Raw genomic sequence first — 18,530 nt, 5'->3', positions numbered from 1 at the left:
CAGTATGACGAGGATCGTTTTCATTTTAAAACAAAAGCGCACCAGTGTAAATGTAGCCTTACATCTAAGGGGGCGTGTGCGCCACATCTCTGACTGTAACCGGTGACGCGGACCAACTGTGCAGACCGATCAGTGTATTACAGTACCACGAGAGCTAAAGAGAGCAGATTGCTCCGTGCGCTTTCGAATCGCTCTCGCGGATGTCAAACACTGATCGATCTGCGCCTTACTGACGTTGATGAGATTAACCCCTTAGGTATCGAAATTTGGTACCGAACGACGAGACGTTTTTAGATACTCGATGGTATCGAGGCAATTCGGTCGGTGCCTAAAAAGTATCGAACTCGATACCCAGCCCTATAATCAATAGTAGTATAAATTATATTTTAAATATTTTAAATGTTAAACATTTTTAAATAAACAACAACATTTTACCAATTATAATCGTTTCTATTAGTTTTTTGTTAATAAATTAAACATTTAGATATTTGTTTTTATAAGAAAAACGAAATAACAGTTAAGACACATCTGACGAAATGCTTCAATATGGCACAGGTGACAATCTGCGGATCTTTTCTCATAGATGGACGTCATGCAGGACGTGTCAGACTGAGTGCTTTGTTGTTCTGGGGTCTCTCTGTGTTTGTTGTCCTGGGCCCCCTGTGTGACCAGATGCTTTTCCCAGCTTGACCTTATGAGAGAAAGTGCCACAGCAGCAAACTGTGACGTGACGCTCAGCTGTGTAACAAACACAAAGAGTGTGTGTGTGTGTGTGTGTGTCACATAAAGGACTAGCATGAGTGTGGTGTCACCTGTTGTTTGGTGTGTGTGCCGTTCATGTGTCAAACTCTCACAGCCTGTTGATAGTGGGGGGGGGAAGCATCGTGTATCAGCCAGACATCTAGGAGTCAGAGAGGAAGATTTCAACAGTGCTTGACACACTATGTAAATATTAGACATCATTTAGTCGCCCAGAGTGAAGATTTAGTCGCATATGCGAGTGATTTACTCGCAATGTAGAGGGTTGTTGTTTACATTTTATTTATTTATTTATTTATTTAGTTTATTTAGATTAGTTATGGTCCTGTTTTTTTTATTCTTTAATTAAATTTAATTAAATTTATTTATTTATTTCCCCTTGGTTTTATTTTTATTTATTTAGTTATTTTGCTATTTATAAACCCACCGATTTTATTTTATTGATTATATTTATTTATGATTCTTAATTCTTGTCGAAATCTCTTTATTTTAGTTTTATTTATTCATATACTGTATTTATTTAGGCTATGATCCCATTGATTTTAGTTTCAATTATTTTTATGATCCCCTTGATTTTATTTGGTTAGTTAGTTATGATCCCACTGATTTTAGTTTTTTGTTTGTTTATGATCCTCTTAATTTTAGTTTATATTTATTTATGATCTCCTTTGTTTTATTTTTTAGTTAGTCATTTATTATTCCATTGTTTTGTTTTTTATTTATATATTATCTATGATCCCATTGATTTTAACTTATTTAATGAGTTATTTATGATCTCCTTAATATATTACTTCATTTATGATCCCTTTGATTGATTTATTAATTGATTTATGATCCCATTGATTTTAGTTTTAATATGCATTTATTTATTATCCTCTTGATTTTATTTATTTATGTATGATCCTCTTGTGATTTTATTTGTATTTGTACCTTTATGTACCTTTTTTTTTTTAATTGTAAAACCCAGTTTGAAAACCCCTGAAATAAACTACTTATTTGTCGAAACTGTAAAAGACTATATTAAATAATTTGTGCACCACATAATTAATATTCTTAAGCTTATTCTTCACCATTTTGTGTGACGTCTGCTCTTCCTCTGTCTTTCCCAGACACTTTTTAAAAGTGAAGACATTAAATACAAAAGCATGAAATTGATTATTTACAAAAACCACACATTTATGGGATGTGAGATATTGTTTAAATGATGACAGGCCTCACAGGTGAACATCTGTTGGTTTTGGCATTGATGGGTGGATTGAGATTACAGTGGGTTTTGGGATTCCTGTTGCCATGGATACAGATTTCTCCTTCAGCTGGATGACAGCGGAGAACATTTGTTGCGCTCAACCATCTCGGAGTAAAAACATAGTGAAATGTACAGTTCCTGCTGGCTTTAGTTGATTGTGGCTGTTTGTGGGAACATCCTGCAGTGGACAAATCTGATATTTTGATTGCAGTGGAATTAATGATCTGAAGCTTTGGGCTCAATAGTTATAACAGTTTGAGGGTCGGTGATTTGGACATTAATAGTGTGTAGAAAAAAAGCAGTCATCTTAATAGAAAGAAAAAATAAAAGTAAAAACTAAGCAAAACATTAAATTATTGTATTTACTAATTATAATTAGTTTTCCCTTTTTAAAATCTTTTTTATATTACATTATTTCATTTTAGAACAATGTTGTTATTTTAATACCACACTAAATATTTTCAGTTATTTGGGGTGTGTGATTACAACAGTTTGGGGTCAGTGATTTTAATGGTCTGAAATTCTATTCTATTCTGTTATTTTATTTAATTTTTCAACCTTTTTTTTACACTACGTTTTGATCCCAGATTCCCAGTTTTAAAAAACCCTGATATTGTTTTATTAAAAACCCTCACGGTCATGCATGGGAAAAAAAATACCGTCATGTACCGTGAAACCGGTATAATTTTGAAAAATACCGTGATATAAATTTTTGGTCATACCGCCCAGCACTACCTGATATTTATTTTTACATCATTACCTTTTTCTTTCTTTTTTTTGGACCCCAGTTTATAACTTCTTCACATTTAACTCTTTGAAGCGTATCAGTCGCACTCACATTATTAGACTTCAGCTGTTGGGGTCAGTGGTTGATCTGTGGTTTTAATTTATTTTATTTTATAAATTAGAAATTATTTGCCTTTGTGATTTACTTATTTATGATCCCCTATACCCCAATTTAAAAACCGCTCACTAATTTAATTTTATATCAAACCACAGATGTGATATTAAGCAAGAGAGAAGGATGCAGAGCCTGTAACTGTTCTGGTGCTAACTCTCTCTCTCACTCACACACACACACACACGCACACACACACACACTTGTTCCCTTTGAGCAGATTCAAGGCCACAGAACAACAGCAGCTTTGATCAGGCATTTGAAATGCAAAGAGCAGGATGGTTTTTCTCCTGCACTCTTGTTTCCTCTCGAGTCCCCTTTTCATCAAAATGTCTCTCTCTGTATCCCGCTCTCTCTCTCTCTCTCTCGCTTCTCTGTCTGCGGTGTGTGTCGCACTCACTCCAGACTCAGAGGAATGGAGAACAGCTACTTCCTGTCTGCAGCAGCATCTCTCTCTCTCTGATTTGATTAGCTTGATGGGTAAAATGTTGTGACTATGCGTCAGTTAATTTGAGGCGTTGATGTGTTTCCTTCTCTCCTGAGGTTTGTTTGCCCGTAATTTAAATTCAGTCCGATGTAAAAATGAACGTTTACTTACCAGTTTGATTAATAAGCAGATATTTGGGCATTTTAACCTGCTAATTAATATACATATTTATATTTTAACTAGTATTTCAGACTTTATGATGTGAAGGTGTTAAACAGTCGAGTTACTTGGGGGGGGGGGGAACGACCTACGTTTCAAGATATTCTTATTATGAAAATGTATAAATATTTCATATTTTTAAATATTAGATGATATTGAATTAAAAATGTTTTTGTTTACGTAGTTTATTTCACAAAAACTGAACAATAGATATGTTTCCATATAAAGATGTGAATTTAAATGACGGAAAATCTGAATATAATACGTTCTTTGTATGTTTTTTTATATAAAACTTAATACAACTAATATAAAAATGTAATATAATATTTTGTTGTATTTTTGTTGTTCATATAAAATGTATACATGTTTAATGAAAATAAAATAAAAATATAATGTTTTTTGTTGTTCATATAAAAATAATATAATCAATAGAAAATAAGAAATAAAAAACAGAATATAATACTTCAGTTTACTATAATAATACTAAATATAGTAATACTATATTTTTTGTTTTTCATTGTTGTTCATATAAAATAAAAATATAGAATATAATACTTTATTTTTGTAGTATATTGTTTGGTTTTGTTGTTCATATAAAATGAAAAAAAAATGACATCAATACAACATAAGTTTGTTGTTGTATGTTTTGTTTTTGTTGTTCATATAAAAATTTATTTAAAAAAATAGATTAAATAGAATACAATAATTTTTATTGTATATTATTTAGTTTTTGTTGTTTATATAAAAAATATAACAATAAAATATAATACTTTCTTTTGTTGTATATAGTTTAGTTTTTGTTGTTCATATAAAAGTGAATACAAAAATATATTACTCAGGAAAATAGGAAAAATTGTAATAAAATGTAGTTGGATCTTTTCTGTACTTTGAGCGTATATTATAATACCAGTATCTAGTGTTGTCACGGTACCAAAATTTCAGTATTCGGTACCAATACCAGTGAAAATCCACGGTTCTCGGTACCAATTTCGGTACCAAAGCAAAACACAAAAACATGCTAATTAAACAAAATTTTTATTAAAAACGTTAAACAAAAATTAAATGTACAAAACCAATGCCATTCTTTATACTTATTTAAAAGTGATTCAAGTTTTTCCACAAGTAATAAAAGTATGAAAAAAGTAAACCAGTATCACCCAAAAGTTTAGTCATAGTTCTGCTGCCACTGAAAAACATCTGTAAACTGTTGTCTGTTTTAGGGTTTGCTGGTGTGTTTCAGGATCTTCCTCAGTCTGCAGCTGTAAAAGGAAAATATAATATACTTAAGTAAAGCAATGGGCTGAGTCTGACCAAATGCAACATAAGATCATTGACACCAGCTAAAATATAACTTTTCAGGAAATAACAAACCTCAGCTTTTATAATAAATTTAGATAAGATTACAAATATTAAGTATATATCAAATAGATAGAAACTGTAATATAAAAAATATTTTACAATAACATAAAGTTAAGTGCTTATCATTACCCATTTTACTCTTAGTAATTTAATAATTTAATACATTTCATAATTTAAAAGTTTAGTTCAGAAGTATAGAATCGGTATCGATATCGACGATACTGCCTTGAAAAATATCGGTATCGTATCGAAAACAAAATAAGTGGTATCGCTCCCATCCCTAGTTGCCAGGTTTTCACAACAAAACCCGCCCAATCGCGGTTCGAGGGGGTGCCCCGTTAAAATCGCGTTCCAAGGATAAAATACGCATGTTTTGGCGGGGTTCCCAAGCAGCCCAATTCCGCGGACTTGGCAACACCGGAAGAGGATAGCTTTCGGATAGCGCATCAAGAACCGGGTACTCGGTACCACCGGTACTTAAGAAAACCTGGTACCGTAACGTTTTAATTTTTTTAGTACCGACTTGGTACCGAAATACCGGTTCTTTTGACAACACTACCAGTATCTAGTTGTTTATTTGTTTCCTTATTTACTTCTCATGAGTGTTATTATTGTCTTTTTCATGTATCATTTCTGTTAATTCTTGTTGTGGTAGAAAGGATGGGATGGCGTAAAATGAGCTAAAACTGCTTACTGAACTAGTTACTGTTACTGTATTTACTGTAAACGTTGTTGTAAATAGTCATTGTTCATGTTAAAAAAAACAATCATTTAAAAGTGGAAGTTGTAACCACTGCGTAAAGTGAATCCTCACTCCACTTGCTGATTTATGCCAGCCGTTGCTCCCCGATTCTTAATATTACTGAAAAAAAATGCATATTTGATAACTCCACAGGAAAGCATAGAATTTACATGTCACTATGGAAACATTGCCATGGCACCCACCTCTTCTGCTGTCATTGAGCATTTTCCTCGATGACAAGAGCTGTAATAGATTTTTTCTCTTTTTTATTTAAGCTCTAAATTGTCTATAACTCATGAGGCGTCGCTGACATCAAAGACGAACACCGCTGAGCCGCATCAATTTGAGATTCGTTTGAAGAAATGAACGCTTCACATTGCGTTAGCAGACAAATTTGAGCGTCTGGGATAGAAAGCGTCTCCTAACCGAGACGTTCAGAAACGTGTGGATCCTGTTAAATATCGGCTCTTTGTGGGTAAAATGAATATATATATATATGTTCCTGTGGCTCAGTGGTAGAGCATTGCGTTAGCAGCGTAAAAGGTCATGGGTTCGATTCCCAGGGAACACGTATACTGGTAAAAAAAAATTATAGCCTGAATGCACTGTAAGTCGCTTTGGATAAAAGCCTCTGCTAAATGCATAAATTATTATTATTATTATTATATATGCTAGCAACACCATGGTCATAGGTTTGATTCGCAGGGAATACATGAACTGATAAAACCTCTGAAAGAAAGTGCATTAGTAGTTTTGAAAGTTTGGTGAAGTGATCTCAAAGGTTTCCTTGGGTAACGGGGTTTTATGCGTCTTTATTTAACAGACTGCTGGCTAAGATAGACAGACAGAGAGAGAGAGGATGACAGACGTACTGATGAATAATTTATATTCTTCTGCTCGATAAAACATTTTCTTCTGCCAGCCTTCACACAGAAAACACAAGTTCCGGTCCTCTGTGCAGTTTTGCGTCATGATGTGTATATAGCGGATGGCTGGTCATTTCTCTCGCTTTGTTTCTGTTCTTTTGATTTGTTGCGTTGACTTGTCTTCATCCTTCCAAGAACATCCGGGTGAATCTCACGAAATGGCTCATTTTTCATCCTAAAAACTCTATGAAAGCTATGAAAAGTTATGTAATGAATTATATTTTATTTAAAGAAAATGAAGCCTATTTTTAGGACAAATTTTTTTTTCTATTTATTTGCATTAATAATAATAATAATAATACATTTTATTTGTAATGCGGCTTTTCTACACTCAAGGCGCTACAACAGTATAAAACAACAATAAAAGAAACAACACTACTCCATAATAGCAATCACAATGACAACACAATAACAACAACTGTAAGATTATAACGTAAAAGCTTCACTAAAGAGATATGTTTTGAGTAATTTCTTAAAACAAACAAAAGACGGAGCATTTCTAATAGGAAAATGCAAAGAATTCCACAACCTGGGAGCAATACAAGAGAATGACCTCCCACCCATAGTTTTGAGTTTACAACAAGGCTGGTACAGAGTAAGAGAACCAGCAGAGCGGAGAGATGGTGTAGACACTGTGACCAAATTACAAATATACTCTGGGGCCAGCCCATGTACTGCTTTATAGGTTAAGATAAGAACTTTAAAATCAATACGTGATTGGAGAACCAGCAGAGCGGAGAGACCGAGATGGTGTAGACACTGTGACCAAATTACAAATATACTCTGGGGCCAGCCCATGTACTGCTTTATAGGTTAAGATAAGAACTTTAAAATCAATACGTGATTGAACTGGAAGCCAGTGTAGTTGTTGAAAGCAGAGGAGTGATATGACTGCGGGATGGTGTGTAAGTAAAACACGAGCAGCTGAATTTTGCACATATTGTAGCCTCTTAATCATATTTGCAGGTAACCCTGCAAAAAGAGAATTACAATAATCAAGCCTGGATGTTATAAAGGTGTGAATAAGCCTTTCTGCATCAGGCATAGAGTGAAACGGTCTTATACGTGCAATATTCCGAAGAAAGCTACTTTAGTAACATTCTTAAAATGAGTGTTAAAAGTCAGCTGTGCATCAAAAATCACACCCAAATTCCGCACCTGTACAGAAGGGAGAATCTGGCACTCATCCACTGTAAGTGGCACCCACTGAAGTGCCAATCAGAAGAACATCAGTTTTTGAACAGTTTAACTGTAGGAAGTTCTGTTTCATCCAGACCTGTATTTCCAGTAAACAAGCAGATAAAGTTGAAAGTGCTAATGTAACATCAGGTTGAGTACTAATGTAAATCTGGGTATCATCGGCATAGCAATGATAACCCAGACCATACTTTTGAATAATCTGCCCAAGAGGCAACATATAAATGCTAAAAAGTGTAGGACCCAATACCGACCCCTGAGGGACGCCCTGCCGCAATGGAACAGTCTGAGATCTGTTTGTTCCAGAATAAACAAATTGAGTGCGTTCTGAAAGATATGATTAAGGTAATCATTAAGGTAATTAGAACTATATTTTTATTTTACATTATGGTAATGATGGTATTTATTTGGTATATTTATTGGTATTTATTTGTTTGTTTGTGTATTTGTTTATTTGTGTTATGAAATTACAATTCTATTTTATTTTTGCATTATGGTAATGATATTTATTCATTTATTTATTTGCCTTATGTAATTAGCATGATATTTGTGTTGCATTATGATAATGATGGTATTTGTTTATTTGCGTTATGGTAATTAAATTGATGTTTTACATTATAGTTATTTGTTTATTTATTTGCATTATGATAATTTGAATGATTTTTTTCTATTGTGATAATGATGACATTTAATTAATTATTTATTTAGAAAGATTTGTTTATTATTTTTTGCATTATGGTAATTATATTTAATTATTTATTTATTCGCATCATGATCATAAAAATTATATTTTTACATTGTGGTAATGGTGGTATTCATTAATTTATTATGGTACTTAGAATTTTTTTGCATTATGATAATATGATATTTATTTACTTGTCTGCGTTATGAAAATTACAATAAAAATTTTATTTTTACATTGTGGTAATGATATGGCATTTTGGTAATGGTAATGATTATTTGCGTTATGGTAATGAGAATAAGAATTATATTTAAATGACAGTGAGAATAATAAGAATAACAAACAAAAAAAACGAAAACATAAAAAGGCAGAAATTATTATGCAGTATATCACTGCATAATATTTTTTTAAAAATTGACCTGGAGGTCTTTTTGCAAAATTCCCCCATCTACAGCGTACTGTCTGTCAAAGAGAAACGTTAATGGCACTTTCTATCTCCTCGTTTCATCTTTCTCAAGGGATTGTAAAGTTCTTCGCACTTTACACTTTAGTTCCTGAAAGTTAAGAGTGGTTTCTTCCTCTCTCTGGGATCCCTGATGAGTCACACCATCTGTGCACTTTCTCCTTCTTGTCTCTCTGTGTCTCGTGTGAGATGGAGACGGGATGTTGTGTCCTCTGTGCGGTGGTGGACATGGTCTGAATGACAACATGGTGCTACCATTGAGCTTAGGATGGATCAAAGCATCTACATTTTTTTAGACCAGTTAAAGTATTGCCTCGTTAGCTTAGCAATATGCTAACGACAAAAAGTACTGTGGCGGTATAATTGCGCTGTCAAATTTAAATTCCATTGTACTATATATTGATATGTGGTATTAGCATAGTGTATGTTTTGAAAAAAGTATTGTAAAATGGTTTTACTGTCAAATACAAATACAATGTCAAAAAAGCTCAATATAATTACAAATTATTTCAGTCAATACTAGTGTGTGCTGTATTTTTGTTGCATTTCCATGCTGCTTTTTGGTACTTTTGACAACATATTAACACAAAAATACTGTTGTGGTACCTTAGCTATTAAATTTTAATACGGTACTTTGTTATATATTGATATGTGATATTAGCATGACGCATGTCTAAAAACATAGTATTATGTTATGTAAAATGTTATAGGTTTAAATAGTAGGCTATTTCATGCTGTAACTGTTGGGCTAATACAATATGTCCCCTATGAACTGCACATGTGAATATTATATAGACGCATTGTTTAAATCAAAATTATGCTTTAAAAGCAGGGTAATAGCAGGTTTCATCCATAGTTTGTCCGTTTAAACGTCTGCGTTTAGCTTCAAATGGCATCTTTGTTGACAGTATTCTGTAAAAATGATTTGCATTCTGATTCTGACATCCAAAGGCACATCAATAAATTTTTTCTCTTATTCCATGGATTTTACCCGTTTCCCTCCACTTGTTCCCAGTGTTTTTCTGCCACCACAATGCCCGCGCCGCTGCAAGTGACGTAACTGTGACGTCTTCTCCAAATTGGTCTATAAGGTTCCTGTTTAGTTAGAATGCTGCCTATGTAGGTAGTAGGCACCAAGGCAGCTCACTAGGTTTGAGTTTAGCTTGTGCTGCTACAGCTCTTCACACTATCATTAGCACATCCGTAAGAGCGATGACTCCTTCAGAGGGGGCAAAATGATGGCATCACATGGTACTGAGTGGGATGTGGGTTCACTTATTCATGGCTGTTTCTGTGGGAAGCATCATGTGCGCTTGCTATTGCTCATCTCGAATGCGTGGATGTTAGTCCTTCAGACATGATTTGACTGATTATTACATGCAGAAATGTCCTGGACGTGTTGATCTGGGTTCAGTTCATTATGTTGAATCTGTGATCCGTCCGCTAGCTGGCTAAACTGGTTCAACACAAGCAGCCGAAGGCGACTTTCTCCCATCGGCCTTCATGTGTCCTCCAGACTGCTGATAAAAACTTCATAAACCCTGAGAGAACAATCCAAAACGCTGAAACGCAATCTGTTTCACCTAGTTACTAAACGTATTAAAACTATGAATTGAATGACTTGAATTAGCATGTTTAAATACCATGTAAACAAAATGGTACTTGAATATGCTAATCATTCTAGATTACAGATTACCATGGTACACGTCCAAAACATGGTAATACCATAGACTTTTTGTGAGTGAAGTCTTGTAATTATCTACATCACTAAGGGAGACAAATATGGTCTTATTTTTGTGATAGATGAAATATGTTTAGATTCATACTTCTTTTTTATTTGATAAGAAGAGATAAACATTCTGTGTCTCTGTTAGGCCGGTCATGTAGATCCTCTATTACGTGACATTCATCCAGCCACTCCTCAGTGAGTCCAGTGTTTCATAGAACCTTCTAGTGATAAATAAATACTCCGGCACCCTCTTCTGGTCAACACACTAAACTCACAGTTGAACGTTTGTTAGTGGTGCATATTTGTGTGAATAAACTGTAAAAACTGCCTGTTATAAAATAAGGGGAAAAAAACATTAAATACATTTACTGAGGACTTTGCTTTGAGTAAGTAAATAAAATCTAGAAAAGATATTATTATTAGTAGTAGTGTTAGTATTAGTATTATCTGTAATTTGGAATTTATATGCGTTTATAGTCAAGATTTGCTTCTCATTCTGTAAAAAAAAAAAAAGCTTGTTTATTTAAACTGGAAAACAGCTTTTCTACTTGTGTATTTTTTTGACAAATCCCAATAACAAATTTTGAATTTGTGCTTTTAGATAAGGTCTTACCAAAAAAAGTTTTATTTTAATATATCAATGAAATTCAGTTGGCATATATAAAACGTATAATTAGTGCATAATAAAGCATTTGAAAAAATGCTTTAAATGCTTGCAAAAAGAATGGTTTTGACACATAAAATATGTACACGTAATATGTAAATGACACATAAAAAACAAAAAAATTAATAAATCTTAACAAATTTGAACATATTACAGCTTTTAGGGCGTTGTAATATTATTATCAAATATTGGTTTGAATGTTAATTATTTCATTATTTGACTAGAAACAAAACAAGAGATGTGAAATGAACACAGCTAATTTTATTTTTATATATTATTATAGTATTTATTAACGTTTTGAATTGGCTTTTATTTTTATATTTGCAGTTTGTTTTAATTTAAATTTTAGTAATTTTGTTGTTTTTGTCATTTCTAGTAGTTTTTTTAACTATATTTTTATTATTTTATTTAATTTTTAATACCACAACTCCCATGATTTCACACTCAGTCAGGGCTTCATCAAACTACGCCTTTGCCTCTTTGTTTATTTTGAATACGCGCCATCTAGCAGCGAAAATTACATATTGTGCCTTTAAGTTTAAGTGTTTTCATCTAAAATTTATATTTTATTCAAATTATTCATTTACAGAAAACTATTTTTAGTAGTTTTAATTTTAGTTAACAATAACAACACTGCTAATAAGAAATTAATAAATGATTCAAATTAGTATTGTCCACTAGATGTTAGCAAAGGTGTACAAGTACTTACTATAGAAGGGTTAAACATTAAAAGTTGTGTTTTTTGTCTTTCTCTGTAGATCACAGGGGCGATCCTGCTGGCGGTGGGATTATGGGGGAAGTTCATTTTGGGTCCGTACATCTCTCTGATCGCTGAAAACTCCACCAATGCTCCTTACGTGCTCATCGGGACCGGGACCACCATCATCGTGTTCGGGCTGTTCGGATGCTTCGCCACGTGCCGCGGGAGTCCATGGATGCTCAAACTGGTGAGTTTAGCTTCAGGAAGAGCATTTTACATTATATGACGCCCCAAAACAGACAGCTAACATGTCTCTCTCACTCTTTCTGTCTCTAGTACGCCATGTTCCTGTCTCTGGTGTTCCTGGCAGAGCTGGTTGCTGGCATCTCAGGCTTTGTTTTCCGTCATGAGGTGAGACGCGCACACGCGGGCTCTCCAGCAGTGACCCATAATGCTTCTCAGAGATCTCCATCTGTCTCACACAAGGAGGGCTTGTTCTGGTGACATCTAACATTGAGTGTGTGTGTGTGCTCAGATCAAAGGCACCTTTCTGAGGACGTACAACGAGGCCGTTCAGAACTACAATGCCCAAGACGAGAGGAGCATTGCGGTGGACAACGTCCAGAGAAGTGTATGTTCAAATGGTGGTTAACATCAGTAATGAAACATAGCGAAAGATGTGTCATAATTTGCATTAAATATTAGACAATCTTTATGAAGACAAACTTGGCTACCTTGACTCAAAGTTTAGTTTTAAAGGCTTTAAGTTTATAGCTTGTATGTCAGTTAGATCGATTGCTAGCTCTTGCTATGGTGTTCCAAGTAGTAGCTAGGGTGTTGCTAGGATATTCTGGGTGGTTGTTAGGCAGTTTTAAGAGTGTTCGGGGTGGCTGCTAGGGCATTGCTAATGTGTTTCGGGTGGTTGCTAAGGTATTCTGGGTGGTTAGGGTTTTGCTAAGATATTTTCTGGTTGTTAGGTTGTTGCAAGAGCATTCTGTGTGGTTGCTAGGGTGTTGCTAAGATATTCTGGGTGATTGTTGGGCAGTTGCAAGGGTGTTGGTAATGTGTTCTGGGTAGTTGCTAGGGAGTAGCTAAGATATATTGGGTAGTTGTTAGGCAGTTCTTGGTGGTTACTAGGGCGTTGTTAAGATATTCCAGGTAGTTTTTAGGGGTTTGGTAAGCAGATTAGATAGATAGATAGATAGATAGATAGATAGATTTAGCGTTACCTGTCATGACTTCTGATCTATATGATTCTCTCTCTCTCACTGTGTTCAGTTGCGTTGTTGTGGTGTTCTGAACTACACCAGCTGGTTCTCCAGTGTTTATTACCCTGTGAATGGAATTCCTCCGAGCTGCTGCGCTAACATCTCCGACTGCAACTCCTCAGACCTGCGAAACGCCACCATAGCGCCCACCAAAATCCATCAGCAGGTAACATGCATACACGCACACTCGCACAAACACACACTGATTGTGTTTTTCATGTATTTATAATCGTTCTGTTGTGTTCAGGGCTGCTATGAGCTAGTGACGGCTTTTATTGAGACTAACATGGGCATTATTGCTGGAGTAACGTTTGGAATTGCATTCTCGCAGGTAGGATGCAGACTTATTCCATCTTTTACTCAATTAAAAAAAAATGTCAATTAAAAAATATTCAACTTTTTTTACACATTTTATTTTAAACATTTTTTAAAAATATTCTATTTTATTTTAAACATGCAATTTTAAGATTTTATTTTAAACATTTTAAATATATTCTACACACTCATTTTTTAAATTTGTTTACTTTTAAAATAAAAAAATAAATTTTTAATACATTTTTTAAAAATTAAAGTTTTATTTTAAATGAATTTATCTTCTTATTAAAAACAAATATTTAATAATAATAAATAAATGTAAACAATAATAAATATGTAAATTCTAATAAATATTCATTAAAAAAAAATAAACATTGTACATTTTATATTATACACTTGTTATTGTACACTTTTATTTTAAACATTTAAAAAACATTCTAGACTTGTATTGCAAACATTTCATTTTTAATAAATTGTTTTTTAATATTTACACTCATTTTTAAAACATTTTGTTTTTATCTTTTGTTAATATCAATATTTCAAGACATATGACAAATGATTGCTGTTATGTATATGGAAATGACCTCTTGACTGGTCAAACAAACAGAAAGTCCCGCCCCAATCTCATGCAATTGGTTGATTTTATTAGCTGAAGACATCTAATCCTAAACAGGAATGTTTTTCCTCTCCTTGAGACGTCATAATCGTGTTTGAGGCGGACATTTGCGAGCTAATATTTACTCCAATCTGTTTTCCGGTTACCGCTGAAGCGAGATGAACAGCTGGCTGTTGTTGTCTCACACAGGTGGAGCGGTGCCCGCCGTCGAAATGAGTCACTGGGTAATGCTGCGTGCGCTCGCGTCTAAAAGCTCGAGCGAGAGCTGCGCTGCCATGACAACCCCACGGTGAACGCCGACCCCGGGCTGTCTGTGTTTTCCCAGCCCTCATTTAGTAAACACACATAGACACACGAGCGGGAGCTGAACATGTGGCGCAGCTGGGGTTTGCTAGCGAACGTGCTGCTTCAAACGCAATCAGGCCCTCTGTCACTCACGCTTCCGCCTCAGGACCATTATGCAGATATCTCTCCATCTGTACTAATGGGTCCAAAGGGGGGCACACCTCGACACCTCGACCCCTCCGCCGTGCACTCGCGATGCTAATTGAACTGTAAGTGTTATCTGTGAGCACATGGGCGGCCCGAATCAATGACATCTCTTAGAGATGCGGCCCCGCTAATACATCTAATCTTCCGCCGCGCATGTGGAATTCTTTTGGCTCGGTTAAATGGGAATCAGTAAACATTCATTATGATTATAACTAGAATTTGGTTTGCGTAGAGAGAGCGAACGGTAAACCTGGGAGAGCAGCCGGCAGTAACGACTATAGCAATTTAATTTAATTAGCAATTACATTGGAAGAGGGAGCAAAAACGCCCTGGAAAACAGGTTTACCATGGTAACGGCCAATTGTGTGTGTGTTTTTCAGCTGATCGGGATGCTGTTGGCCTGCTGTCTGTCACGATTCATCACTGCCAATCAGTACGAGATGGTGTAGCGGCGTGTGCACAGGTGAGCCACACACACACACAGACCATTATAAATGTTAGCTACTGACTGACTTTAGCCGTAGCATACTGTCTCATTTGAACTGGACTGCAACTCATGATACACAAATAGCTCACAGGAGAATCTGCTCTCAGTTGGTTCTAATGGAGTTTGGGGTTAGCATGTCATAAAGATGCAAATATCGGATAAAGTATTAAATAAAATCGAAATATTAGTGAAATAGTGATTACTGAAATAGTTTCAGTAAGTGTTTTTTTGAAGGCAGCATAATTAATTTGCTGTTCCCATTATGAACAGGCAAATATATATATAGATTAAATAAATATAGATTGCTTTTCTAAAGTATAAATTTATTATTAATTATATAAGTCAAATATAAATATATATTAAAAAATCAATAAATAGTTTAATAATTAAGATAATTAAATTATATATATATATATATATATATACACACACACACACACACACACATATATATATAAAAAAAATTCACACAAAGTGTTGAAATTATCGGAAACTTGCAATGCAACTGCATTTTGGCTTTTTTTTCATTCTGAGAAACTTCTCTGAAAACGATGCAACAACGTGTTGTGGTCACTATAAATAGTTTTTTCGTGAAGCTGCAGGAAGATTCTTCTAGTCTTGAACATGTTTAAACCTCTTTTTCCCGTTTCTACAGGCACAGAAGACGTACGACACCTTGGAAAGGGAAAGCAACCCAAAAATGCTAGCACACTCCATTCTTTCTCATCTCTTTTTTTATTCTCTCTCTCCGTTTATCTTTCATTCTGTCTTTCCTGCCTTCTTTTTTCTCCTTTCCGTCATTCCTTAATCATGCAGTTGTGCCATGACCAAAGCCTCTCCTTTCGAAACGTCAGCGTTAGCGAGGAAAAGGAAATGGTTTTAAGACGCACGCGTACTTTACTCTGTACTAAATCCTTGCATGCGAAAACCATCTTACACACACACACACACACACACACTACAACTAAAGTCAACAGCGTTTCTGTAACACTGCGTCCTAACCAGTCACATAAAAGCCAGTCGATATCGCAATCTCTCTCTAGCTACATATCATATATGTTCAGGTTAGCTGTGGTTTTGAGGCTTTTTCTATTTTTAGACAGAGAAATTACTTAATACTTGGGACATTAAGTGTGATCTGTTAGGTATTTATCCCTTTTTTGAGAAGAAAAACTATTTAAAAGCTGTGTTTTTCTTATCTATCCACCATTTTGTCAGCTTGGTTTCTATTTGTCACATTGCAGTTGGTATAGCTCCGCCCACAGTGAATTCTCATTGGTCCAGATAGATGTATATTACTCATCAAACGTTCTGATTGGCTTTTTCGTGGCTTTGTGCAGTATTTTTACTCAGTGTTCACACATCTGGTTAGGACACAGTGTTACTTAACCCCTAAAAAGTGAGATTTGTTAGTTAATTGCTTTTTCAAGAGGAAAACTATTAAAAAAGGAAAAAAATATACAGATGACAAGATGTTTTTGTTGTTGTTGTTGCTGTTGTAAAATCTTTGGCAAAGGGGTTTATCTCAGAAATGGCTTTTTTGTCATATCATTTGGATTTCATTTTTTGCTCCACTTCTCAGCGCTGGGTTGAAAATGATACGACATAATACACATACAGAGTCAAAACCGTCAATTTGTCTTGACTTGAAAGCCAAAAACAAGCAACTTTCTGCCACATATAGCCATGTACAGAACTCACATTTCGACTGAAGTCTTAACGTGAGCATTTAAAACTAGTGGCTTTTACGTTGTTGTAAGACAAGCAGATATCTCAGAGTATTAACTGAACACTGTTTAATGGGCAATTTAATGGGTAATTATGCAGTTGATGAGTTGTAGTTACAGTTTCACACCATATCTACCGGTGACACACTGTATTTTCTATTATTTTGTGGCTTTTTACTGTAGGAATGTAATCACACTGAGCGTCTCTTTCAGCGTTGAGGGATGTTCATGCTTAACAGCGCCGAAAATGTTTGGTTGTTTTCAAGCAGATGAATATATGCATGAGATAAATGAAGGATAAAGATAATTTCGTTATGATTAAAAATATTTCTAAGAATGCTATTTTGTTTTAAAAATATATGAGTGTTAGACCTAAAAAAAAAAAACTTTTCGAAAGGTTACCATTTGTCAAAACACTTTGTAAAATTGTTATATATATGATCTGATTATGTTAGCAGGAGAACAGCTCTTAAAAACAGTTGGATAGTTAAAATGCTGGAAAAATTTGAAAAAACTTTTCGAAAGGTTACCATTTGTCAAAACACTTTGTAAAATTGTTATATATATGATCTGATTATGCTAGCAGGAGAACAGCTCTTAAAAACAGTTGGATAGTTAAAATGCTGGAAGAATTTGATTTACAACTCTACATGAATAGAAATAATCGCAGGTTTTCTGGAGGTCAGAGTCCGAGGAATTCTAGAATCATCACTTAAGTTCTTTAACTCAGTTGTTTGCATAATAAAACGCTTTATTGGTTCACAGTTTTTGCAAAAATGAACCAAGCTTTAGACACCTCTGCTGTGTATTTATTGTTTATTTATTTACATGTGTGGTAGAAATCGCTGCAGTCTTTGGCTTAATGGCTTTCTTTACTTTTTATTTTGAATCGTGAAGTACTGTCAACTGAATTCCATATTTACGCGTGTCAATGTGCATTTCTCTTTTTTTAATTTAATTTTGTGTTGTTATTTTGTATGGTTTTCTCATTGATCATTAATTTTAATTTAAGACATATAGCTGTTATATTAATATGTTAAACCATCATTTCTGCAGCTGCCCCTTGTGTTGATGGGTCATTAAGTATTAGAGTCCAGAATTCATAGTCTGAACACACGTGATGAACTACACATCTCCAGATAGACGAGTGGAGTAATATATACTTTGTATAATAAAAAGAAAACTTTTTAAAATGCATCACCAGCTAGCATGCCAACAAAATGTAAGTTGATATTGTAAACAACTGTGATCTCTATGAATAAAATGGTTCTTCGTCGTTATCAGCTTCTGGTTTGTCTTCATTTGAAGTTTGTCCTTGATAGCACACGTACATCACCGAGACGTTTATTTGACGTCTGCATTTACATCTGCAAGACGTATTTTTTTTAGTGTTTGCTCATCTGCAATACGTTTATAGGACATTTCCTATCAGATGTCAAATAGATGTTTAGAACATGTCTTTAAGATGTTCCCAGATAGCACACGTACGTCTGCAAGATGTCTGTTAAAGATCGCTTCATCTGGAAAGCATCTGCTGTGTACAAACATCTGATAGACGTCTTTAAGATGTCAGTTTTACATACATTCTAAATCATAAACATCTTAAAGACATCT

The 18,530-nt window shown here is 34.5% G+C and overlaps 1 protein-coding gene across 1 annotated transcript in view; it reads left to right on the top strand.

Annotated features, from left to right (window-relative positions):
* The window catches only part of LOC107745974 (tetraspanin-7-like), a 43,010-nt gene extending 24,814 nt beyond the window's left edge, over positions 1–18,196 (top strand). The window contains exons 2-9 of the mRNA XM_016560005.1: positions 12,070–12,258; positions 12,348–12,422; positions 12,547–12,642; positions 13,290–13,445; positions 13,527–13,610; positions 15,083–15,165; positions 15,845–17,313; positions 17,442–18,196. Of these exons, the coding sequence (XP_016415491.1) occupies positions 12,070–12,258; positions 12,348–12,422; positions 12,547–12,642; positions 13,290–13,445; positions 13,527–13,610; positions 15,083–15,151 (669 nt within the window). The 3' untranslated portion in view covers positions 15,152–15,165; positions 15,845–17,313; positions 17,442–18,196. The remainder of the gene's footprint in view (positions 1–12,069; positions 12,259–12,347; positions 12,423–12,546; positions 12,643–13,289; positions 13,446–13,526; positions 13,611–15,082; positions 15,166–15,844; positions 17,314–17,441) is intronic.
* Positions 18,197–18,530: the final 334 nt, after the last annotated feature.

The sequence above is a fragment of the Sinocyclocheilus rhinocerous genome, unplaced genomic scaffold (assembly GCF_001515625.1).
Source record: "Sinocyclocheilus rhinocerous isolate Xijiao unplaced genomic scaffold, SAMN03320098_v1.1 scaffold1339, whole genome shotgun sequence".
NCBI lineage: Eukaryota > Metazoa > Chordata > Actinopteri > Cypriniformes > Cyprinidae > Sinocyclocheilus > Sinocyclocheilus rhinocerous.
The sequence above is the reverse complement of the archived record's forward strand: the minus strand, read 5'-3'. Positions and strand labels throughout refer to the sequence as shown.